Raw genomic sequence first — 25,560 nt, forward strand, 5'->3', positions numbered from 1 at the left:
AAATCAACGACCCAGATTCATTTGCCCCTCTCAGACCCCGTGGATGGCTGGGTAGTGTTTCAACATTTATAGGAGAAATACCCACAAAAGCATAACAATCTGATTCAGAATGTATAGTTTCTGAAAATTAAAAGCTGTAAGTGATTAAGCAGCGAACCAGCTAGCAAACGCAGTAGCAGCAACCAAATCATACATGGGCACCAAGACCGCAGTGATCCAGTTCACGCGGGAGGGAGCTTGTGACCCAGGGCGCCCTGAAGCTCGATGGCGCGTCCTCCAGCGCGGCGCATGGCTGGAGCTTGACGGCCTTCACGTCGGCCGCCGGTGCCCTCCCTTTCCCTGGCGCGGCGGCTTGCAGCTCCAGGACGCGGCTGGAGCTCAACGACACGGTTGCCCCTGCCCTCCCCTTTCCTGTACGATGCAGGTAGGCCTGCAGCTCAATGGTGCGCCGTATCAAAAGGTTATGGGAAGCTTAACCCTAATCAGGGCCGCCGGGTGTCATTATATATGGTGGACATTACACGTGTACCCATACAGTACACCGTACAAATACAGGAGACCTATACAGATCTATACATACTAGGACAGCTATATATACATAGTTTAACACTCCCCCTCAATCATAACTTATCTAAGTTAAGATTGCGACGAAACACTTCCAGCTGTCTAGTAGATAATGACTTGGTAAAACCATCCGCCACCTGATCTCCTGAAGGAATAAATCGTATGTCCAACAACTTCCGAGCAACTCTCTCACGAACAAAGTGATAGTCCACCTCGATGTGCTTTGTCCTGGCATGAAAGACAGGATTAGCAGAGAGATACGTTGCTCCAAGATTATCACACCACAGAACCGCAGCACGTGACTGTGACACCCTTAACTCAGCAAGTAAAGACTGCACCCATATAACCTCTGCCGTGGCATTCGCCAAGGCCTTATACTCAGCTTCTGTACTGGAATGTGAGACTGTGGCTTGTTTGCGAGCATGCCAAGAAATCAAATTGGAGCCCAAAAACACAGCAAAGCCACCTGTCGACCTCCTATCATCAGGACACCCAGCCCAATCGGCGTCAGAAAAAGCACTGACTAAGGTAGAGGATGACCGGCTGATCCGTAAACCAAGAGATATAGTACCACGTAAGTACCGCAAGATCCTCTTGACAGCCGTCCAATGAACTGTGGTAGGAGCATGGAGAAACTGACACACCTTGTTGACAGAAAAAGCAATGTCTCGTCTGGTGAGGGTAATATACTGTAGAGCACCAACAATGCTTCTGTAGCGAGTAGAATCATCACCACTCAGTGGATCTCCATCAGTCAAAGACAACTTGTCAGACACAGACAACGGAGTATCAACTATTTTGCACATGTGCATATTGGCCCGAGTCAAGAGATCATTGGCATATTTTTCTTGAGATAGAATAATGCCATCACGCACCTGCTTTACCTCGATGCCAAGAAAATAGTGAAGAGCACCCAAATCCTTGAGAGCAAAATCCAGACCAAGATCATGAAGGAGAGCATCAACAGCCTTACCAGAAGAGCTGGCAACCACAATATCATCAACATAGATGAGCATAAAGATCGAGACTCCCCCTTTGTTATAGAAAAATAAAGAGGTATCAGCCTTGGATGCAGTAAACCCAAGAGAATGTAACTTGGAACTAAGGCGAGAGTACCAAGCCCGAGGTGCCTGTTTGAGACCATAGAGCGCTTTATCCAACTTACACACATGTCCAAAGCGAGATTCATACCCAGGGGGTTGGCGCATATAGACCTCCTCTTCCAGAACACCATGTAAAAACGCGTTCTTTACATCTAGCTGACGAAGTTTCCATCCACGAGAGACAGCAAGAGCCAGAACCAAGCGGATGGTAGCCGCCTTAACCACAGGACTAAAGGTGTCCTCGTAGTCAATGTCATATCGTTGCTTGAAACCTTTAGCAACCAAACGAGCTTTATATCGATCCACAGTGCCATCAGCTTTGCGCTTAACTTTGTAAACCCATTTGCAGTCAATCACATTCTGACCTGGGGCAGACGGAACCAAGTGCCATGTACGATTTTGCATAAGGGCAGAATATTCCTCATCCATAGCCTCCTTCCAACGAGTATCAGCCAAAGCTTCAGTGGTGCTAGATGGTTCGCCTGTACTGCAGAAATTGCCATATTTAACTCGATCATACCGGACAGTTCCGTCAGTGTACTCCTTGGGCTTGACAATGCCACTTTGAAGGCGTGTACGCAGACGCACAGGAGAGGATACAGGCGCAGGCTCCACAGATGATCCTGCTGGAGACAAAGAAGCTGACACAGCGTCAGCAGATTCGGCCACAGACGATCCAGTGGCGGGTGAAGCAGTGTGATCCGGTGCAGAAGATCCGGACGAATCGGCAGGGGCAGCAGAGAATCTGGGCGGGGCCGAACTAGCATCGGCGCCAGACGCGGTCGGCGCTGCTGCGCGCGCCACATGGGACGGGGACAACGCGCCCGATATGGAGACAGGCGCAGGGGACCGGGCAGGTGGAGGTAATCCCGAGGAGCTGCGCGCGCCAGAGTCAGCAGGCAATGATTGGGCGCCAGAACTGACGCCAGAATCAGCACGGGGATCCGTGCCAGGTCCAAAAACAGCAGAATCTTCAGCCTGCACCGTTATTTCATGTGAATCCTGGACAAAAGACTCAGCAGCAGCAGTATTAGTAGGATTAGCATCAGATGGATTCTGTAAAACATGCCCCTGATTATCATGCAAATGAAGTGGTTGTAATGTGAGAGGTAGAAGATTAATTTCAGCACGAAGACGGGCACCAGCGTTGGAGTGTAACGCGGCAAACGGGAAAACACTTTCATCAAACACGATGTCACGAGAGATGTACACTCGACCGGTGGAAATATCAAGGCATTTATAACCTTTGTGAAGACTGCTGTATCCTAAAAAGGCACACTGTTTAGACCGAAATTGCAACTTGTGCTTATTGTAGGGGCGAAGGTTGGGCCAACAAGCACACCCAAACACGCGTAAAAACGAATAATCCCCCTTGTGCCCAAATAACCGTTCCATAGGAGTCTGAGAATGGATGACCTTACTAGGAAGACGATTGATTAGATAGACAGCAGTAAGGAATGCCTCATCCCAAAATTTGAGTGGCATAGACGCAGATGCAAGAGGAGACAAACCAACCTCGACAATGTGGCGATGTTTGCGCTCAGCTGGACCATTCTGCTGATGTGCATGAGGACAAGAAACTAAGTGAGATATGCCAACTGTCTGAAAGAAAGAATTAAGCTTTTGATACTCGCCTCCCCAATCTGTTTGCATAGCAATTATTTTTCTATCAAAGAGTCTCTCAACATGTTGCTGAAAATCACGAAATTTCTGAAAAACATCAGATTTCTTTTTCAAGAGATAGATCCATGTGAACTTGCTATAATCATCAATAAAACTGACATAGTATTTAAAACGCCCAAAAGAGTCTGAGGCAGGACCCCAAACATCAGAAAACACAAGTTCAAGAGGATGAGTGGATACACTAGTAGACTTTGGGTATGGGAGTTGATGGCTCTTGGCCATTTGACAAGCATCGCATACAGACTCTTTATTTGACTCACTAAACGAAATATTATTCTCACGAAGAACTTGACGAACCACAACCGAAGATGGATGTCCTAGACTCCTATGCCATATAGATGATGAAGACTTGGCCGCACCATGAGCTTGCCGGCCAAGGGATGAAGCGGATGATGATGGTAAAGGGTAGAGGCCACCAATGCATCTACCTTGGAGCAGGGTCTCCCTCGTGTCCTGATCCTTTATAAAGAAAGAGTTAGGCCAATACTCAACAAAGGCATGATTATCATGTGCAAGGCGACTAGTAGACAGAAGACTTTTTGTGGCTTGTGGAACATGGAGAATATTTTTAAGATGCAAATCATGAACAGGGGTATGAATTACAGAATGACCAACATGATGTATATCCATACCTGCACCACTTGCTGTGTGAATCTGTTCATTGCCATGATAACGATCTCTCACATGTAGCTTATCAAGTTCTCCTGTAATGTGATCAGTTGCACCAGAATCAGAGTACCAGTTTGTGTCAACTCCATATTGTCCAACAGCTGCACCAACTGATTTTTCTGGACCACGATAGTTCTTCTGGAATCTTTTCCAACAATTCAGTGCAATGTGGCCTTCCTTGCCACACACTTGACAGATAGGTCTCTGTCCAGATCCTTGAGTGCGACCTCCTCCACGTGAATTGTAGCCTCCACGCTGATCGTACCCTCCACGGTTATCATATCCACCGCGGTGCTCATGGCCACGCTGCTCACAGCGCTGGTCATAACCGCGCTGTTCATAGCGCTGATCTGAGTAGTTGTTGCGCCCACCTCCTCTTCCGCCACGGTAGCCACCTCCACGGCCACCTCGGGTTGCGGCGTTCACTGAAGATTCGCCGGTGGGGTTCTGATCTTCTAGATGAGCTTCATAGGACACCAGCTGAGAGTACAGATCACTCAGACTTATGAATTTATCCGCTTTGATCAAAGCAGTAATGGCAGCTACAAACCCATTGTAGGCTTCATCCTGGAGACCCGCCAAGACATACGAAACAATGTCATCATCTTCAAGTGGCTTTCCTGCCGCAGCCATCTCGTCGGCAAGAGTCTTGATCTGGTTGAAGTAGACTGAGGCGGTCTTGTTTTCCTTGCGAGTTCCATTGAGCTGAGTGCGGAGTTGCACCACACGAGCCTTAGACTGAGATGAAAACATCTCTATGATGGCCATCCAGGCACCCGCCGAACTCGACTGTCCGACCATCTGGGTGAGGACCTCCCTCGACATGTTCCGAAGGAGATAGCCTAGCACGGACTGATCAAGCGAGATCCACCGTGCATACTCAGGATTCGGGACTGTGATCTCCTTCCCGTCCTTGTCCGTCGCCTTGATCTCCTTGTCTGGCTTCGGTGTAGATCCGTCCAGGTACCCATAGAGTTGGGCGCCACGGATGTCTGGAAGAACTTGAGCTTGCCACAGGAGAAAATTATCTCTGGTGAGTTTCTCAGAGACAACCGCCGTGAGAGGGCTGCCGGAGTGCGTCGGTGTAGAGGAAGATGATCCGAACGGCATTGCTCCGATGCTTCGAGGGTTTTTGGGCTACGGCGGCGGCGGCTTAGATGCAATCGGAAGAGATAGGCTCTGATACCATATCAAAAGGTTATGGGAAGCGTAACCCTAATCAGGGCCGCCGGGTGTCATTATATATGGTGGACATTACACGTGTACCCATACAGTACACCGTACAAATACAGGAGACCTATACAGATCTATACATACTAGGACAGCTATATATACATAGTTTAACACGCCGTACAGCACAACGCACAGCTGGATCTCGACGGCGTGGAGTTTGTGGCGGCGTCCACATGGCAAGATCAGGCGGCGGTGTTGACGACAGGAGGTTGGCTAGGGATAGAGGCGCCAGATCGAACTGATCCGATGAGCGCGTAGTTCATATGGATGGCATCCCCTCAGTCGGCACCAACGCGTGCTGGTCCCAACCGGTGGGCAGCGTCGGGTGTCGGGTCCTTCGCCGGTTTCAGCGGCTCGGGGCCAAGGCGTGGCTGGCAGCGGCACTGCGTCGCCGCGGCACCACCACGACACACCAACGCAAGTGACCCCTGCTGGGCCGACCACCGCGGCCAGCTGAGGCTCAGCAGCACGCGACGCTGCCCACCTAGTTCTTCTCGCCTCCACATCGATTTTTTGATTCACATCTTGGAAGAGAGAGAGGCACGGGAGAGAGACAACCCACTGGCTCGATGCCGGAAGCCAATCTCCTCCTCCGCACCGCCAGCCTCCTTGGCAAGTCGAGATCTTCCTCCATGTCGCCTAGGGACGAAGAGGAGGGCGTCGGTGGGTGCGAGAGGAGGATGTAGGCGGCGCCACCGATCTCTGTCTACCCGTCCGGATGACCTCGCGCGCCGCCCGACACAAACCCCGCGGCGCCGCCGTTTCCTACCGCCACCGGCAACATGAGAAATATAAGACGGGACAGGTCTTCTCACCGCCGCTGCGCCAAATCGGTGCGAGCAAGGAGGAGCGGTGGCGGAAATGGAGAGGACGTGGGAGAGGAAAAGGCAGACAAAGCTTTGGAGCGGTGGAAACCGAGAAGATGGGAGACAAAAACGAGTACCGATCCGGTCAAAGTAGTTTGTCTAGCAGCTTCAAAACTGTACACGCGTCTTTATCAGCCTCACCACACGCATGCACAACCAAGCCAGCTATCGTGCAGACTGCAGAGCCTACTCCACTGCTACATCCACATAACTAATGCCCCAAAACAGCGACCAGACATATCAGCATCATACAAACTCTAAGCCTCCCAAAAATTGCACAGAGCACCGAAATTACACACAGGGAAGAGCCAGCGGGAAGCAAACCACCCAAAGCACATACGTGTCAGCACCATGTTAATCCCAAAATAAATCCAAAATTAGGAGAAAAATAGAGTTGGTTCACGTTTAGTATAGTATGTTATTGGTGGTCTTGCTTTTAGTGAAGTTGTCATTAAATCTTAGATATAATAAATATTTCCGCAGCAACGCGCGGGGTATCATCTAGTACTTATTAGTAACAATACAACATTTCATCGTAGAACTTAGTAAAAAAATACAAATATTAGCAACTTCATTGGCACGACGGTTGATACCACATCAATACCTTGTAGTCCTTCGATCCGGCCAATGGCTCTTCTAGGTGGTATCCTCTCACACTTCATCTCATTTGTATTCATCAGATCCCTTATGTCAATCATCCATGTCTCACACCTTGTATCCTACTTGGTTCGGCCTCTCGCGGGCAGCTACCCTTCCCCATCTCTTCTTGCACAAATCAGAGTCGATGCCTCCTCCTAATATGCACGTGTGTGCTTTGCCTTGCCTTCTCTTCCTATCTTTCTAGGCACGTACCCCAACGACCTCCTTGCGCCAGATCTGGCCAGTAGAAAGAGGAGAAGGAACGAGACCCCTATCGAACAACGAGGAAGTGCAGTTGTCGTGCCTTCGCACTCCAGACATGCTCTCTCATGGGGAGGTGCGAGAGAGCGAGGTCACCGCGAATGTTGCTGCCACGCCGAGTGCATATCTGAGAGAGTGATAAAGTACGTTAGGGTTTTTCTTACGGTTACAGGCTAACTTATAATTTCTTGGTCACATCGCAAAGATTGGCTTTGTCCGGTCATTTTTTATATGCTCACATCGACAATAATGAAAGATTTCGGACTGGTATGGCATATCCGCATCGCCAATAGTTTTCCATTATTGCCGTTGCTGATGGGTGGTGGCTCTTAGTCGTCCATTTGTGTGCCTCATCGCACACACAATTTGTTCACAGCATTTGAATATGTGCCCCATGTTAGATGGTGTTTTTAGGGCCGTTATGTACTATTGTGAGGTGTCGGCGTCGGAGGTGACCATGCACAATGGGTCTAAACTCCATGTAAAGCGAGGAATAAAGTGACTCAATTCTGGTTTTGACAAAAAATTGCAGACCACTGTGTGACTGGCATGTCGGTATGGGACTACTTGTAAACGGCATAAAGTGTATCATTTGTATAAGTACAGTAAGAATTCGAAGGTGTGTCATGGTATAAAAAATTCATGGATATGTAAATAAATAAGAGAACAAAAAAATATCACTATATGTCAACCTGAAATAAAAGGTAAAGAAATAAACAAAGATGAAAATAAGGGTAGTGCAAGGCCTGATTTATTTTGACGTAGAACTGCAAGGCCTACTATTGATTTGGTTATTCTCAGCTAACTGAGAACAAACTTAGTGCTCAATCAAGTCTTAAACTAATTTTGATTCATGCTAGTCATAAGTTGCAAAATAAAAATAGGGTGTGACTATTTCTCAGTTGGCTGAGAACTAATTTCGTTCTCAGTTGGATAATGCCATCAATTTTTAGTTGCAGATCATTTTGCAACTTATGACTAGCATGAATCAAAATGCAAACTAATTAGTTTAAGATTGACTGAGCACGAAGTTAGTTCTCAACTAGATGAGAACTAGCAAATCCCTATTTTTATTTTTGCCAAAATATTGGTTTGCTTCCGTCCGCCTGTTCGAGGACCGTTGATCTCGTTTACAAGAAAAAAGAACATTGATCTCGTTCTCAATGGCTCGCCTGCTCTGTCTTCCTAACCGTTAATTACGCCACAATCCCGCACCTACGGTTTCTGGGATCCATATCGGGCGACGCTCCACCGTGCCAACAACCGCCGCGCCGCCCGCCACATTGCGACATCCTCAGCAGCGCCCCTTCACTGCGCCGCCCGCCACATTGCGACATCCTCAGCCGCGCCCCTTCACTGCGCCGCCCGTGCTCGTCAGCGGCAGGCCGTGCAGGCAGATCGACGCCCTGCCGCCGCCACCTTGATTAATCTGACCACAGCACGCTCTTCCTCGTGGCCTCGCGCAAGGATCCAAAGATGACAACCATGAATCCGGCACGGGCGTTCCTCTATCTGGTGGTCGAAAGATGCAGGTACCCGGTGCAATCCCTCTACACGGTGCACCGGGTACCCCCTTGGTCCCTCTTCTTCTCCACCAAGGGCGGGCAGCTCCCGCGATCTGAGGCGGCAAAGATCAAGGAGGCACCCCTGCCAAGCCCAATCGTGACCCTGTACCCTTCGGCCGGGGATCTGCCCATGAACTTCGTGCTCTTCGGCCGCGGCAAGGACAAGATCATGGCAACGGACTACCTCGGCCGCGCCTTCCTCTACGACGACGCGCTGGGCGCCGTCTCCGCGTTGCCCAGCATGAAGGAGCCAGAGTACGACCCCGTGTCGGTCGCCGTCGGCGACGACGTCTACTTCCTCAGCAACCCGCCCGACGCGCACGGGCGATCCGTCCAGGCCCTCGCCGACCAGACCTACTGGTCGCGCAGGTCAGAGATGCACTGGCGGCTCGTCCCGCCGCCTCCCTACGCGAAGCAAAAGAACCACACAGCCGACGTGTACGACGGCGCCGTCGAAGCCTACACGCTGGTCGGCGAGTCGCAGCTCTGGGTCTCCGCGGGGAGCTACGGCACCTACTCCCTGGACACGCAGAAGAAGATCTGCTACAGCATCAAGGGACACGAGGTCAGCCGTGGCGAGTGGAGCAAGGTCGGCGACTGGAGGCTGCCCTTCCAGGGACGCGCCTGGTACGCCCGGGAGCACAAACGCTGGTTTGGCTTCTCGGAGAGAGACCAGAGCATTCTCTGCGCGGCGGACCTCCAGCAGCAGCCGCCGGTAGTCAGCCACGAGTGGGAGGGTTTCACAGTGCCCAAGGCGCACCGCCAGGCACCGGTACGGTCCTTCCTCGTGCATCTGGGCACCGGCGGACGGTTTTGCATCGCCAAATTCTCAAATGACGAGAGTGGCCGCGATACGGCCATGCTCACCGGCGTGGAGGTAGCGCCCTGCGTCGACGGCGAGGCTCTCTGCCTCATCAAGCATAAGACATACCGTTATGAAGGATTAGGCGAGGAAGACAACCCCATCTGTCTACTTTAATAACATCAACGCTAGTAACAAATTATGAAATTACTCTTTCTAATATATCAACTCAGCGAAAACTGCAAATGGAGATCGAGCTACATATAGCTCTTTATTTTCAAATTTTTAGAAATTATAGTTTTAAGTTTCAGAAAAAACTGAAAAAAAAAATAGATGTAGCCAATGATGAAATCTACAAACGTGCAAAATCTCAATTTAAAATTATTTATATTGTAGGCTACACAAAAATGACAAAATCTGACAAGTTTTATAGTTTTGAAATGTGCACTATTCACTATACTCAAATACACACATTTGTTATTTTTGTGTAGCCTAAAATACTAAGAACTTCACATTGATATTTTTCATGTTTGTATATTCAATCATTGGATACATCTAAGATTTTTTTCATAAATTTTTGAAACTTACAAATGTAATTTTCAAATTTTTAAAAATAAAGAGCTACATGTATCTCGACCTCCATTTGTCCACTCTCATCAATTTAGCAACTTTTTTACAATCGCAAGTGAGTTGTAATCGAACAAATGATTCCCTCACTACAAAAATGGAAGATGACATCGCCTGACCAAGGGTTAAAAGCTAATTCATAAGAACTAACCGCATCCAAATTATAATACGTACATGTATATGGAGAAATTATAAACATGAATGCATACGAAATCTTATGCTAGCCAATCCATACACAACACACTATCGTACAATATTCAATTCGGCCAGATAAAAACATGTCATGGTCAATTCGGATACTCTATGGGAACTCTCTCTGTTTTTTTATTAGTTCGTGTTCTGAAATTAGTTAAAGTCAAATTTCATAAAGTTTGATAAAAAAATATAAAATATATTAATTTCCATGGTACAATAATAATATTTATTTTATATTATAGATGTTAATATTTATTTGTAATTATATGGTTAAAGTTAACAAAGTTTGACTTTGACCAAATTCAGAAAGCGAAGTAATTGCGAACGGAGGGAGTAATGTATTACTTTGCTCATTACATTTGATTTATCTCATTTACAATGACATGAGATCACATTGAAAACTAAAAATCTCAACACAATACTCCCTCTGTCCCATAATATATTGCGCATAATTTTGTGTGAAAGTCAAACTTTACAAAGTTTAACTGACTACGGAGTATATAGCAAAATATACCAACTTTTAAAATATGAAATTGATATTATTAGAATCACGGTGAAATATATTTTTATTTAGCTCATAACATAAGTTATTTTGTGTGTTCATAGAGTACATCATTATCTACATATATAGAATAATCCTTCATAACGCCAAAAAAAATTGAAATTCTGAAATTGTATTTTCATTTTTTTGAAAAAAACTGAGCTTCATGTAGCTCGGGCTCCAAAGTCAATTTCTGAAATATACTAAACCATATAGAATATCACAATGCCAATGTACTACATATAAAAAAAATATGTCAATTAATATGCATATCGTATGTCATGGGTATATCGTAGAACAGTGATGGGGAGACCTTTTAAACTGCATCCTAATTTTTTTTAAATTACTCCCATATTAGATAGCGGGATTAATTTTCTTCATACTTGTTCTCCACAAAACCTATAAAAAAACTCAATCTATCTTTTTTTTAGAACCAAAAAAAAAAACTCAATCTATTAGGATTCAGGAGACCGGAATCACCGGATCAAAGTTTTCCATACCACCGGGCTGATAGTTGAAATTTCCATGGCTTTACGGGACCGGGCCCCATCCCTAAGCACAATTGTCAAAAATAAAAAGACTGTTCAGAAAAACACATCATAAGAATCGGACCTGAAACCTTCTATAAAAGTATGGTAGGCCTTCGGCATACTCTTGGAAAAAAATTAATCGGGCCTGAAAAGATCTAAAAAAACATTCTGGCCTGAAAAGAATAAGCCCAGCCTGTGCCCAGACAAACTTTAGCCCGGCCTGGTTAGCAGCAACCATGGGCTAGGCCTAAGCAGTGGATCCCGGCCGGAAATCGCAGCAGACTGCCGGTGCTCTTCCGCCCAGAACCCACGTCCGCTGTCCTGGAGAGAAGCGGCGGCGACCATGGCGGCGGCGGCGGCGGCGGCGGCGGGAAGTGATGTGGTGACGATTCGCCTGCCTTCTCTCTCGCAGGATGACCCCCTGTACCATGATAAGAAGGTAGGGCGTATATACCAGACATGCTATATAGTCGTATGATAAGTTTGATTTTTTTTTTCTTATTCAGGCCGTATTTAGTTCAGTAATCAGAACCCTAGAGATGTTCGGCTTTTTTTCGATCATGACTGCGTTAATTTTCCTGTTAGGGAAGAAAATGAGGCTTGGGGACAAGAGATGGGAAGTGATGTATCAAAAAATGTAAACTTGCAGCTCATAGTTTTTTTAATTATAAATCGGCAGCACTAGGGGAACTGCCTGATTCTTATTTAACTGAACTAATTGAATATATTTTGTGAATGACATACTTCATATAGCGAAGATTTTACTGACATTGTCTAACTTATTTTAAACGGATTCAGGAAATGGAACAATGTTAAGGTTTTTGGGAGGTCCCTCATTGCTTCTCGTAATTTAATTACCATCTTCCTCGTCCAAATTAAGAGTTGGGATACAATGTAGAGTTGAATTATGGCTTTTAAACAATTCATGGTGCATATTTATGCCTGAATACTTGATAAATTTTATTTAGCTGGTCTAAGAGGCCATTCTTCTAAAAAAGTTAGAAACGAATTGGGCTTAATGTTATTGGTTCTCGCTGGTTGTGATCTACATCTGGTATTGTTGGATAGATGCATGGGTAAGCGGTTAGGTGAAAAGGCGGATATTATCAATTTGTGTGTGTTTGTCGTAGTGGATGAAATGTTGGCGAGTATAGTGCTTTTCTGTAATGTTGGTGACCAATGGCAGTTTATCCATAATGTCTTTGTGTGGTGTTGGGATGATAATTAGTAGTTTTGACATGTGGATATCATCGCTTGTATTGTGGCTCAAAAAACGCATGACATTGTGTTGATATACAATATTTATGCAAGTCTTGCGTCTGTTGGATCTTTTGTGCATCTTGAACATTTTCACGAAGTTCATGTCTTCTATAAATGCAGAAAATCTTGGAGAGTAGGAAACTATCATGTCTATTTCCACTTCCACTCTCATCATCCGCTCCTGATTCCTTCAAATTACTTGATCAGATGATTCATGCTGCTAGGGTAGCTCATATGGATGAGGTATATTACAGCTTATGTTTTATCGTCATTATTGACATGCTGAAATAACAGAAAAGATACTGCAGATTATCTATTCTAACTTCTTAGTTCTTATCAAATTAGTTGTGTTGATTTGCTGCAGCTAGAGCTTTATTTTGCTGGAGATGATGATTATGGCCCGTTCTCTACACGGAATGAACTTGAGTCTCTAAATCAGCTGCTCAAAATCATTAACACGTTGCTTGTAACTGCTAATGATGGTGCAAAGGGAGTATTGCAAGTACTAGAGGGTGAGATAGTTGTTAGACTCAGATCTGTGGGGCTGACAGATAATGACCAAATGGTACTTCAAACGCAGAACCATGATACTGAAGATTCTCTTCTTAAATGGGGGGAGCATCATGGTGTTAAAAGTAAATTGCAGATAGCATGTAAGTCTCCATGAACTTTGTGTGTAGCATGTCTTTGTTTACTAAGCTCTATCATGATTGCTCTGTGCTGCACTCAGCCCATTCAAAACTGATAAGCTTTCTGCATATAATAATTCTGTCTTTCTTTTCTTTAATCATGTTTATTAAGTAGCAGTTTCTTACAGAATCTGTATCGTCCATACTTCGGCGGATGCATTAATATAGGCTGCATGACAAACAACCATATATTTTTCCTCCTCGAACGCGCTTCACCATGTGTGTCGTTTTGTATCAGAAAACCATAAATTGAGTTGCAGAAATTAATGTATGTAATTGGAAATGCTACAGATATTCTGGTGCACTGTATGCTAGAGCTCTCAGTTTTACTACCTGATTTGTGTGCTCATGGCGACCTTCGTTTGATTGAACAACTTATTGCTATGTTCATAGATATCCTGTGTTATACATTTTTCTGATTCTAGAAAATTTAGTTTTTGAAGGAGCTGGGAGGGGAATGGTAGCTTCTGAAAGTATAGGTGTGGGGGACATTGCACTTGAAATTCCAGAGTCCCTTATCATATCTGAGGAACTTCTCTGTCAGTCTGACATGGTATGCTCATCCTTAATCTCATTTCTACATTTCAGAAAAAAAACCATGGTTTATTATTCATGACTTCAAAAGTTCTGGCTAGCTATCACAAAGCCCTGAAGTAACTTCAAAAATTTATCATTTGTCAATATCTTGCTGCAGTTGGATGTTCAGGATTAAATGAATCTGTTTCTAGTTAATACATAAATACACATGCTTGAGATATTTTATGAAGTGAAGACTGGAGATTTTTGTTCATTACTGCCGATAGGTGTTTTTACAGATTGATCTTCAATGCACCAATATTTAGGCTTCCTGGGTGTTCCATTATGAAGATTTTGCTATATTTTGCAGTTTCTTGCATTGAAAGATTTGAATAGCATCACCACTGAAACTATGCTACTGTTGTGGAGCATCAGAGAGCGGCATACTCCATCTTCGAAGTTCAAAATGTTCTTTGAGACACTTCCATCGAATTTCAATACAGGTATTAGTTGTTAACTATCATCCATAAAGCTTGTCCATGTTTGTAGCATGTCAGCCCACCACGAGACCTGGGTTGTCAGTTGTCACTAGTAACCGCTGCACAATAAGTTCTCTCACATTTGAAAATGTTTTAGTACTCAACAACTCATAACACATATGCTATTCAAAGTAGTCAAGTGAGAGCTTATAACTGGTATCCTGGGGCCATGGGAGCCTACAGTGTTACAATGTTGTAAGTTAAGAAATTGTTTCATAATGTGCATTTCCAGGCTTGAGTTTTGGAATCGATGCACTTGCTGCGTTAGAAGGTACCCTACTTTTTGACGAGTTAATGCAAGCTAGGCAGGTACTATCATTACGGCATTGCTCTATTAATTCTATGAATCAGTATTCAGTTGGTTATCTTGTGAAGCTACCTTTTGTTCTTTATTTCAGCATTTGCACCAGCAGTATGATGAGTTATGTCCAGTGCTATGCACAAAGTTTCCTGAGATATTCAAACAAGACATATTCACGTGGGACAATTTTCTGTGGGCATGTGAATTGTGGTATTCAAACAGTATGATGATTGTTTTAAGTAGCGGGAAATTGACAACTTGCTTGATTCCTGTTGCTGGTCTTATGAACCACTCGGTTTGTAACTCTGTCCCAGAATCGGTTCCAAAGTTGTTTTTCGTTTGTTCTGCCCAATCGCTTATCATGTTGTTGTTTTCATGTTTTATGTAGGTGACTCCACATATTCTTAACTATGGCCGAGTAGATCAAGCCACTAAGTCCTTGAAGTTTCCTTTGTCAAGGCCTTGTGAAGCAGGATCTCAATGTTTTCTCAGTTATGGCAAACATTCAGGGTCACATCTAATTACCTTCTACGGTTTCCTACCAAGAGAAGACAACCCTTATGATGTTATACCTTTAGGTAATGTTTTCCTAAAAGTTGTTACTAAGATTTGTTGGTAGTAGAGAAGCTACCGTTGCTTTACCGTTGCCGTGTGATGGTGTTTGCCCTGGATCTATGCCTCTAATAAATTTGTTGACTAATGTTGGTTAAGTCTGGTGGTCATAACTTCTACATAAACACACTAGGTTTTTTCAATACTGAGGGACTAGGCAGGTCTCTAATACATTTTGGGCACCTTTTCCTGTGCTAGATCTTGACGTTCACTTATGTGCAGATCTTGATACATCTATCGATGAGGAGGATGGCACAGACCAGTCTGTGAGTACAAGTCTAACCACTCATATGGTTCGTGGGACATGGTTGTCCAGATCAGAAGGACCTCCCACGTATGGCCTGCCTCAGCCCTTGTTGTTGCATCTTCGTGCTGCTCTGAATTGCGATCACGATGAGTCTCTTCCCGAGGCTGATGTAAGAATCTGTTTTTTGGCTTCCTGAATGATGCAGGAAGCATGCCATTTGCTTGACAAATAGTAGCTGAAAGCAAGACCTGCAGCTAATGCCCCATCTTCTCTGTACTCAGATCAAGGAAAATGACAGGATGGTGCTGGGAACACTCATTTCCATATTTACTCCCATGCTTGAAGGATTAGGCAAGGCAGATGACTACAACCGGTGCTACTTCATGCTTAAACTGCCATCTCCTTTTGTGCTGGACATGACATCAGCACCGCTTACTCATTACAATTTATTTGGTTTCTTGCAGGGAGAGTGTCAGTTGGGATGTTGCGCTAGCACTGAGCTACAAAGATCTAAACCGGAGGGTAATTTCGTCCATTGTTACCTCTTGTACCTCAGGCTTGGCAATGCTTGATTCCTAGCTGGAAGTGCTTCATTAGTTAATTTAATTTAATAATAATCTGAGGACACGCTGGGGCTGTGGGAGTACGTCGGGTGAAGCTGTTGTTGCACATGGGTTAGTTGCAGCAACTGGCTGCCATTTGCTCTGATGGATTAGGATCCAAGGCCTGGCACGCAGAGACATGCCTTCCTGACTGAAGATGCTCCAACCATCAGGTATTTTGATCCGACAACTGCGCGAAATCCAGGCATCGGTTTGCGCCTCTTGTGGCTTGAGGTTTAAGTTAGTGGCTCCTGATTGTTGATGCAGACTTGCTTTTGGTGGAAGAAAGCTGATTTTATTGTGATCGAGTGATGTCGCCGGCCGATAAGGCTCGACTTTTTTCGAGTTGTTTATCAGCAGACCATATTGCTGACCTGGATTTGCGTTATGCTAAATTGGTTTCTCCCCTGTGGTCCACTTCATGCTGCGTATCTGATTTCCTGCTCGTAGAAAAAAAAACAAGTTGCATTCTTTTCTTTGGGGGGAAAAGAGGGGGCAAAGCATTTGTGCCAAAGTTAGACATTTGTCCGGATGCAATGTTTGTTACTTCATTGTTACCTTTGTAACCCAATCCACTGGGAAATGATTCGGATGGCACTTTCAGCCATTCAGGTTTTTGTGCGCACCGCAATAAATTTGCATGTATGCCTCTTTCTGCAAGTGTCAAAGCTGGTATAGCTTGGAGGTCTGATAGGTATCTTCGACGTATGGTGGCCGTTGCCATCATTGTCATACAGCACCACGAAAGTATACGCACTTTCTTTTCATGCTGGAATTCAGCAAGATAAGAATTCATCCCAGACAAGCTATATGGTCGTGGCGCTTTGGAATTCAACCCAAAAATATAATAACAAGTGAAAAAAACTCAAAATTACTGAAGTTCCGTTCAAACTATGCTATGCACTGTAGAGTGGAGACCGACGATTCCTGGAGCAGGAGCGAAAGAGTACCGTCGGCAACAGTTTATTAGGTCACCAATCTGTTACCTGTAATCGTATGTTAAACTAAGCAGAGGGAAGCCAGAGTGTAACATGGTGCCTCCAAAGCATATACTACCTGATTAAAATTGATTGGACTTGACAATGATATCTGATGATCTGATCTGGGCCCAAGATTACCTCTTGGTTACATCTAATGATCAGATCGTGCCAGATTGCAAACCTGGCATCGACAAAGGTTACATGATTAAAAGCACAGCTACTCGGACAGGTGTAGTAGTTCTGTGCTCGGACAGGAGTACAGAGGAAGATAGCCGTGATGGCAGTCTATGCAGGAATTGAGTATCTGAGTTTATTTTGAATAATTATGATTGAGACAATGAGACATGCAATGGTAAGCTGATATATAAAGTTCTGTAGTAATACTAGATAAAGTGGTGCTAATAATTTATACCTCAAGGACTTCAGAACTGTTCATACGATGCATCTGATACACACCATTTGCACCTTATTTCGGTCCATATAATACTACGAAGTAAACGAACAAGAGAAAAAAAAAACGTTCTTCAAGAGAAGATACTACTAGTGGCAGAGACTCGACCAGGACAGTGGGACCTCAGAAGCTGTCAATACAGGGAAGGTGGCTGGTGCACCAACAACCAGCTTGGTGGCCTTGCAGTCGCCATCGGAAGACGAGCCACTATTTTGGTGGTTTTGGACTGAGATCCAGTGCCCTGCCACAGGCAAGGCACGGATGAACAGTGCCATGCCCTGCCTCCTTTTCTGGACGTCGGATAGAGAATCAACGGCTGGATGAATATGAACAGGGGTTGCTACAGGGGACATCTACAGTGCATCAGCTACAGGGATTTTTGCTGTGTCGTCCGTGCACAGTACGCGCTACAGTAACTTCCCCAACATTGCTGCTACAGTACTTAATCTTGGCTGTTCGTTTTCGATCCAATGGCCAAGCAGGCAGGGCACGACACTGTTCATCCATGCCTTGCCTGTGGCGGGGCACTGGATCTCATTCCATTTTGGTGCGTTCCGTTTCCGCCCCGGTGGCCAGCGCTGGCGCCGCGCGCCAGCCGCCAACAGCCGACGCCTTATTTGCTTGACTGCTTTATTTTTTTTACTTTCGAAAATTCTTAATAATCATCAATAGCAGTATAAAATATAAATAGATCTAAAGTAATAAAAATTACAAAGACGTAAGCCAAAGGCACGCTGTCGTACTCGCCCCTCTATCACCGGAGCCGGGAAAGCTTATCGTAGTAGATCTTGTTGTAGTACACAAAGGGAAAGCCATTATGCTAATGCCCAAAGAACCAACACACCAGAGCAGCAACCGTCGCCAAAGATAACAACCGTAGATCGAAAGAGACAGACATCACGGACCTGGAACCACACAAACGTGAAAACCGACTGGATCCCAGGAGATCCGCCAGGCACACGACTCCACCCGCTCTCCGTCGATGCTAGACGCAACATCGGAGCGAGGATAGGACGGGGAGGGCTTTATTCTGATTTCAGGATGTAGCCGCCACCTCGCCACCCCGAAGAAGACACTAAAAACAACCTAACAAAGGACAAAACCTTCCCGTCGACAAGAGGTCATGGTCCGCCACACCTCCAAGACCCCAAAACCACCCTAGGCGAAGCCTAGATGGGTTTTTCTAGCCGCCTCACAATCGCCTCCTCCTGGAGTCCCTTAGGTACCGGTCCAATCAACAATTGAATTGCATTGCTTGACTGCTTTACTTGATCTGCATTGTTTATTCAGATTTGCCGTTTAGGTTTGCACAATGTTGCTACAAATTCTAGCGGTAGTACCGTAGTAGCATTTCCATTGGTGCGTCCCATGGCGCTTTGGGGCTTCGGCGCTGTTTTGGGCCACATCTTGTAACTATGTAAAATGAAGCCTATGTAATATTTCTATCTCAATAAATTTGTTTTGTTCTTTAATTTTTTTTAGGGTTTCGTATCGGGGTCGTCGGTGTGCATAATCTCTCCCCAAATTAGGACAGGTGCCGGCACATCCAATAGAGCACTATCGACGCCTATTTAGGGCGCGATTGGTGTAGATACACTTAGTACTCATGTATGATCTTACAACATCGTTCAAATCCATAGAAATAAAAATGAAGGAAAAGTTTTTTTTTGCGAAAGAAAGGAAGGAAGTTGTATTCCCTCTGGAGACATGAAAAAAGGGTTTCGCATACATATAGACTTGTACGGTAACATATTTTTTTGACGATGTTAGGATTTCTGGATTTTATGAGCGCATGGAAAATATATCGGTTTGCAGCTCAAAAAATTTGCTAGAGGGCTGTTTGATTTGTCAATACACAGTTGAGTTTGTTTTAAGTTGACATGATGAATGAATGGAAGTGTTTTTTTTTTCTTGAGTCAAGCTACTGAACATTCACCATTGGTTCATCAAAATATTCATAATTTCTGAAAACTCTTGACCGGCGTAGAAAAAGAACGTGATAATACGACTGCATCAATCGAGATTTAAGAATACGAGCATAAATAAATACTAACAATTATACATGGCGCTAGAAGAAAGGCCCGGCTGGTAGGAAAAAAGAAGGAAACAGAGAGAGATCCGAGCGCACCAGAAGGAAGAAGCAAACCGAAACAACACCACGAAGGAGAAGCCGAGCTGGGAGGAGTAGTTCACTTCCCTCTCCCTCTCTCCCACGCCTCCCGCTTCCTCTCCTGGAAGCAACGCGGGCGGCACCCCCCAAGGAGACGCGGGCGGAATCGGCAAGCGCTGCCTTTCCGTGGGTTGCGCAGTCCTTTTTCTTGATCCGTCCGCGAGATCTCCCCGGGTAGCGTGCGAGATTCCACGCGGCCGGAGTTGCGGAGAAGGCCCGAGAACACCGCAGCTGTTCTTGGCGTCCCGAGCTGCCCGCTTCGTGATTTGAAAAGATTTGCGGGTTGTGGTGGCCGCCCCGCCATGGCCGCGCCGGGAGGGCTCGAGCAGTGGCAGAAGGATGGCTTCTTCCAGGCCGCCGAGGAGGTCCAGGAGTCGGCAGACCTGTGAGTGCCTTCTTGCCTGCTTTCCTTTCTCGGGGATCGAAAGATTGGATTTTGATGCGTGCTTACCTACCTCAGGCTGATTTACTTTTCTGCCATGAATTTGTTCGTCAGGATCGTTTTCAGAAGTCGAAATTTTGGAGTCTCTCAAATTCTCGTGTTGTGTGTGATTTTCGAGTTTATCAAGATGTGATCTCCTTGCGTGTTCGCTGGTGGATTTAGATTACTCTGCTCCGTGTTACCTACGGAATTAGGGGTTGGTGGCTGGAACGGAAATCTGATTTCGTTGTGTGGTTGTTATCAAATTTTGTTGGATTTTAGGCTTACATGTGTGGTTTGATTGTGAACTGCTGTTAGTATTGTACAAGTCCTATCTGTTCTGTAAGTGGTTCTAGCTTAGTACACAGCGTTGATTGGTGGTGTTCTAGCTTGTACTTCCAGCTTTCTTGATGAATCTGGGTCTTTTGGGGACATCTCTGTCAAACAGCTTCACAATCTCACATCTAGATGACAGATGTTGTATGTTCAGTATGAACAGGTTACCTTAGTTAATGATATTTTCATGTGCTTAGGGTCTAATGTATTTTTTGTTGCTTTCACACGGTGGGTTCCTTGATGTAGCTTTCTTGTATTATCTGTTTGTTTGCTTGCTTGCCTTCTCTTCCTTAATTTGTTGGGGTTGACAATTCGTGTGTCATTTGGCCACGTAGCCTAAATTGGATTTTCACAAGGCACACTCGACTTCTTTAGCTTTGTTTTAGACATTTCTCTTATTTTTATCATGTCAAGTTCTTGACTTCTCTGAATTACTCTTTCAGGATGGAATCTACTTATAGAACATGGGTGCATGAGCGTAGCAGTGGAGCCAATTCTGACGAGTTAAACGATTTGCAAAGGGAACTCCAGACAGTTTTAGGGACTGCAAAATGGCAGGTGGGTTTTTCCCTACAATCTAATTGAATTCATTCATATATTCATGTGGCAGAATAACTTACCTGTAGTCTTTTTAATGATCGCCTGTGCAGTTGGAGCAGTTCGAAAGAGCTGTAAGGTTGAGCAATGATAAGTATTCGTTGGAAGCGGGTACAGTGTCCAGGCGACGGCAGTTCATTGTAGCGATAGGGGACCAAATTTCTCGAGTAGAGAAAGCGACCAATGTTTCTAAAATTGAAAATGGTAGTCGAGGACTCAACTGGGTGAAGTTAGATGAGGATGAGCAAAATGATCTTGTAGCTTTCCTTTCAGCGCCTGCACAGTTATCCAGAGAAACAAGGAAAAGAGAAGGTAGTTACCATAGTCCACCCAGACAAAAGAATGTGCTAGTTGGTGCAAACAATCATATGGACATGGCTGGGATCAGTAAGGACCGTCGTACATCACCAATGGAAATATCAAATGTTGAGAGTGAAGTTCGCGGTCTAGCTGAGCAGTTAAATGTCCACAGAACAAATGTGAGTTCCAGTGATGAGCATTGGAAGATAAATATTGGTGATGACAAGGATGATGAAAGAAAATTATCCCCAAAGAGGGTCGAGGTGTCAAGTAAAACCACTACTTTATCTGGTATCCTGAAAGGCTCAGAGTATTTAACAAGAATGAGATGGTTGCGGAATAGTTTGTGGAAATCTAAGAGTGATGAGCATCTTCCGTTAAGATATGATGTGCCAAATCAGCTTGACTTCAGGGGTGTAACCTTATTAGCGCAGGTATACGTATACCTACTAAGACTGCTGCGTCACAATGTTGAATCATATACAAGTATGAGTAGGGATTTCGGCTCCCCAGCTCCAATGATCACTCTGTTTTCTAAAATTCGAAAATCATGTTTACAAGTTCTAAAAATTTTAAAAAAATCTGGATGTATTAAACAATATCCTACAAATGTGCAAAAGCTTTATTTGAAATACTTTGTATTCTGACCTACACAAAAATGAAAAAATATGGATCTGAGTATAGTGAACATTGCATATTTTGAGAAGTCTAAATTTATCAGATTTTGTCATTTTTGTGTAGCCCAGAATTCAAAGAAATTTGCATTATGATTTTACATGCTTGTGGGATACCTTATTGACTAAATCCAGAAATTTTTCAATTTTTTTAACTTGTAAATGTGATTTTAGATGTTCTGGAGCTTGAGAGCCAAAGAGAATTTTCAATACAATTATGAAATATGTTAGTGATTTCTGTTTGATTTATGAGATACACTGCTTGAACTAATGAACTATAAACAAAACAATTAAGGCTTACAGTTAACTTATTTGAGAAACTATTGTCATGTTATTTTTGCTAATGCCCAGTAAATGTGCTGTGCAGCGATTTAGTGGGCTAACAGAAAGAAGCAGGACTTGTTTTAACATGTGGAAGGAAAATTCTAGAAATTCTGGAAGAGCAGGTGGCCTTCATATACAAGGCCAGCAACATAGCACTCAGTTTGGTGGTCGTTCCATTCGAATTACCCTCTTACTGGTGTTGAGTATCTTTCTGATTGGTTAGTGGTAAACTTGTCTCTTTTCTTACTGTCTCTGATAATGTATGCATACACACATCTTCTGTACCATGCATAGATGTTCTCAGTTTTTACATGCCTGACATGGACATTTTATATTCCCATAAATTGCTTATAACATATACTGCCTTTACATCAATACCTGGCAGCACCATTGTAACTTATGTTCATGGACTACAGAAACAAAGTATATAAGCTTTGGTGCGATGCTTTAGGTTTCAATGGCTATATCTTTAGTGTAATACGCATCAATATTGACAGATACATATAGTATAGTTGGTAATTCTTGCCAAAAAAACAGACATGAATGTGAATCACTGTTCAGTTTCTACCCATTCTAACAACTAATTTTGTGCTTTTGCAGTACCCTTTCTCATCTGCTCTGCATGACAAGGCTCAGATTGTATGTGTGCTGGTGAAGCTGCATCGGAACATTTAAAAGCAATCATGTGGCCGGAAAAGAGTTTTTAACAGTTCCAGATTGTGCTGGTGTTATTCACGTGCTCAGGCAAGCTGAGCAGGTGGACTACACGAGGTGCGCACCATATGGGAGACAAAAAGAGAAGCACGACCGCAGTGTTGTACATGTATTATCTCAAATTTGCTGTCACCGGCGCATAAAATCACACTGAGATGAATCCAAGCTACGGCTAATGTGGAGTCTACTGTGATGGATGTGATTTCTCTGCGAATTGGAGGCGGGTGCTATTTCTCCCCACCAGTCACCGTCAGTACTACTTTACACCGCCAAGGCAACTGTAAAAAGATGTAGAGCTGTTGAAAAGAAAAAGAAAAAGGAACAGAAAAATGTGCTGATTGATCACTAGCATTTGTAACAACTACTTGTTTCAGTGAAATAAACTTGCTTATTTATTCTACTGCATTATTCAAACTTTAGTAGAATGTATTTCTCTTCATAGGTTCTGTAACAACTAGTGAGTTTACCTCCGTTGTTGTTACAAGCTTGAACCTTTTTCCTTGCATGTCTCAGTTCTTTTCGAATGTCAGCCATGCTTGGGGGTTGATCGGAAGGAACAGTATCAGGTATCAGTCGTAAGAATCGAATGAACTAACTTTCGGGCTTACCACTCTTTGCAATTTGCATGGTTAATTTTCTAGTGTGGTAGCTCATTACCTTAAGATAACATTGCTCCACGGCGACGAAGGATTCATCGAGGAGAGGGGTTTGACATGTTTTATTTGAAAAACTTGATTCATCGAGGAGAGGGGTTTGACATGTCTTATTTGAAAAACTTGATTCATAGAAGAAAGCAATCTGCACAGTTGACTCTTTTTCTTCATCGGTTTCAAATGGTCAGGTCGTCTTCGGTCTTCCCCATATGTTCGTTTCTTATTTTGCCTGCACCTTAACAAGCCTCACTAAATTAGGCAGTTGGCACACGTTCTGTCGGTGCTGATTTTTCCAACACCAGCAAGGCAGCAACGATGTCCGTTTGCTAGCACAAATTCCGTCGGTGCTAATTCTGCAGACTGCGTTGCTGTCCTTCGCCAGGTACTGCTGTCTGCTGGTGCCTGGTGGATGGTGCTACTCCTCCGCTCTGTAGAACCTCTTCGCTTCTCTTGCTTCCGGATGTGCGTCATAGCATATCCCTGTGACCAGACTTCCATGTTTCGGGAAGGCCTATTTGACCTTTTTTTTTATCTGGATGGACGAAAACGGCTTAATCACGTTCTCAGTTTCTCGTTTTCGTCCGGATTTAGACCTAAATCCGTCCCCCAGACCATCATCGGTTCCCTGCGGTGTTGCCGAGCTCCGGATGGAGCAAATTCCGCGCTCTAACCCGCATATCAGTGAAGATTAGCCAAAACTGGCCCATCATTCCTTTCACCGTCCCCACCCGCTTCTCTCTCCCTCCGTCCCTCGCGCTGCAATGGCCGACGAGCCCCTCGACGTGTCGCCACCGCCCGCGACCCCCGCTGTGGCGGATGCCAGCGCACCCGCACCCGCCCCAGCGGCGGCCGCATCCTCGGTCCTCCGGCCCCGTCGATGAGGAGGAGGTCCCCAAGCACGGGCTCCTGCCGATCCCCAAGCTGGCTTCCGCGTCGTCAACATCGGTAGGATCAGCAGCCACCGCGGGCCATCTCACCTTCTCCCTTGGCAGATACTTCGACTACCACGTCGATGAGGAGGAGGTGGAGGCCGTCGTGGCGTGCATCGCGCCTCAGGCTGGGCCGCAAGGCCGGTGGAGGCGGCCGGGTCGCGCGGGTGGCTACGGGAGTGCGTTGATCGGCTTTCCGACCGGTGGAGCGCACAGTGGAGCCGGGACGAAGCGGTGGGACCCGGAAGCGGCGGTGGCCATGCCATAGGATGAAGGCGCCGGGTTCACGCGTGGCGGCGAAGAGGGGCTTGGGCGAGGCTCGGCTGGAAAAACCCTCCTCCCAGTGCAAAAATTTATCCAGATTAGGTTCATCCGGACTGAAATTTGACCCCGGGTAGCTCCAACGAGTGGAGATGCTCTGACTCTGAGGTCGTTGCCCTGTACGTAAAGAGTTCTGAATGAGCGCGAGTGATGAGCCAAGTTCAAAGAGAGGGCTGAAGTGATTTGAAATTTTTGCTACCAAACAGACGGTCCAGATTCGTAAAAGCATTTGATTGCTTAAGAAGAGCCAACGTATCTCGCTTCAGATATATTCGGAATCTGTATCTGGTAGAATCAGAAAAAACAAAACAGTCGCTTTGGCCGAGTGGTTAAGGCGTGTGCCTGCTAAGTACATGGGGTTTCCCCGCGAGAGTTCGAATCTCTCAGGCGACGATTTTTTTTAATATTTTTCCTGGTGAACGGAGGCGTTCCTTTTCGTTTTTCCACGGATTGCAAAACTTTTCCTTGTGCTGTCTTGTCTTCTCCAAATGATTTTTTTCTATTCTTATTAGAACATGAGTGCAGATCTTTTTTTTTAAAACCCCAGTGAGCTATACACCCATTAATTATGAATCTTCTTGCGCGTATGTTAGCCATTGAGAGTGAATACATGATTAAAGGTCCAGTGTCCATCTTGTTAGCCTTC

The 25,560-nt window shown here is 45.0% G+C and overlaps 3 protein-coding genes and 1 non-coding gene across 5 annotated transcripts; 3 read left to right on the plus strand and 1 right to left on the minus strand.

Annotated features, from left to right (window-relative positions):
* Positions 1–187: 187 nt before the first annotated feature.
* LOC139833762 (uncharacterized) lies at positions 188–5,129 on the minus strand. Its single transcript, XM_071824105.1, has 5 exons — positions 3,983–5,129; positions 1,756–2,932; positions 1,440–1,545; positions 1,209–1,328; positions 188–430 (listed from the first exon to the last, which is right to left on the minus strand). The coding sequence occupies exons 1-5, from the start codon at positions 5,127–5,129 to the stop codon at positions 188–190; spliced, it is 2,793 nt and encodes a 930-aa protein (XP_071680206.1).
* A 6,351-nt stretch (positions 5,130–11,480) lies between these two features.
* Positions 11,481–16,699, plus strand: LOC127301093 (uncharacterized). Of its 2 annotated transcripts, XM_051331304.2 has the most exons (11): positions 11,481–11,717; positions 12,659–12,781; positions 12,903–13,191; positions 13,662–13,780; positions 14,114–14,246; positions 14,515–14,591; positions 14,681–14,878; positions 14,972–15,161; positions 15,418–15,611; positions 15,724–15,815; positions 15,907–16,699. In XM_051331304.2, exons 1-11 carry the CDS (start codon positions 11,622–11,624, stop codon positions 16,019–16,021), a joined length of 1,626 nt encoding a protein of 541 aa, XP_051187264.1. In that variant the 5' UTR covers positions 11,481–11,621; the 3' UTR covers positions 16,022–16,699. The 2 variants fall into 2 exon arrangements, with proteins under 2 accessions (XP_051187264.1, XP_051187266.1); XM_051331306.2 differs by lacking the exon at positions 15,907–16,699 and having other exon boundaries at positions 15,418–15,529; positions 15,648–15,786.
* Positions 16,700–19,563: 2,864 nt separating this feature from the next.
* Positions 19,564–23,411, plus strand: LOC127301094 (uncharacterized). The gene is made up of 5 exons (XM_051331307.2): positions 19,564–20,030; positions 20,846–20,960; positions 21,053–21,733; positions 22,341–22,515; positions 22,898–23,411. The coding sequence occupies exons 1-5, from the start codon at positions 19,948–19,950 to the stop codon at positions 22,921–22,923; spliced, it is 1,080 nt and encodes a 359-aa protein (XP_051187267.1). The 5' UTR covers positions 19,564–19,947; the 3' UTR covers positions 22,924–23,411.
* Positions 23,412–25,225: 1,814 nt separating this feature from the next.
* Positions 25,226–25,307, plus strand: TRNAS-GCU (transfer RNA serine (anticodon GCU)). Its single transcript has one exon. It is a non-coding gene; the product is annotated as a tRNA-Ser (tRNA).
* Positions 25,308–25,560: the final 253 nt, after the last annotated feature.

This window comes from Lolium perenne, chromosome 7, assembly GCF_019359855.2.
Source record: "Lolium perenne isolate Kyuss_39 chromosome 7, Kyuss_2.0, whole genome shotgun sequence".
Taxonomy (NCBI): domain Eukaryota; kingdom Viridiplantae; phylum Streptophyta; class Magnoliopsida; order Poales; family Poaceae; genus Lolium; species Lolium perenne.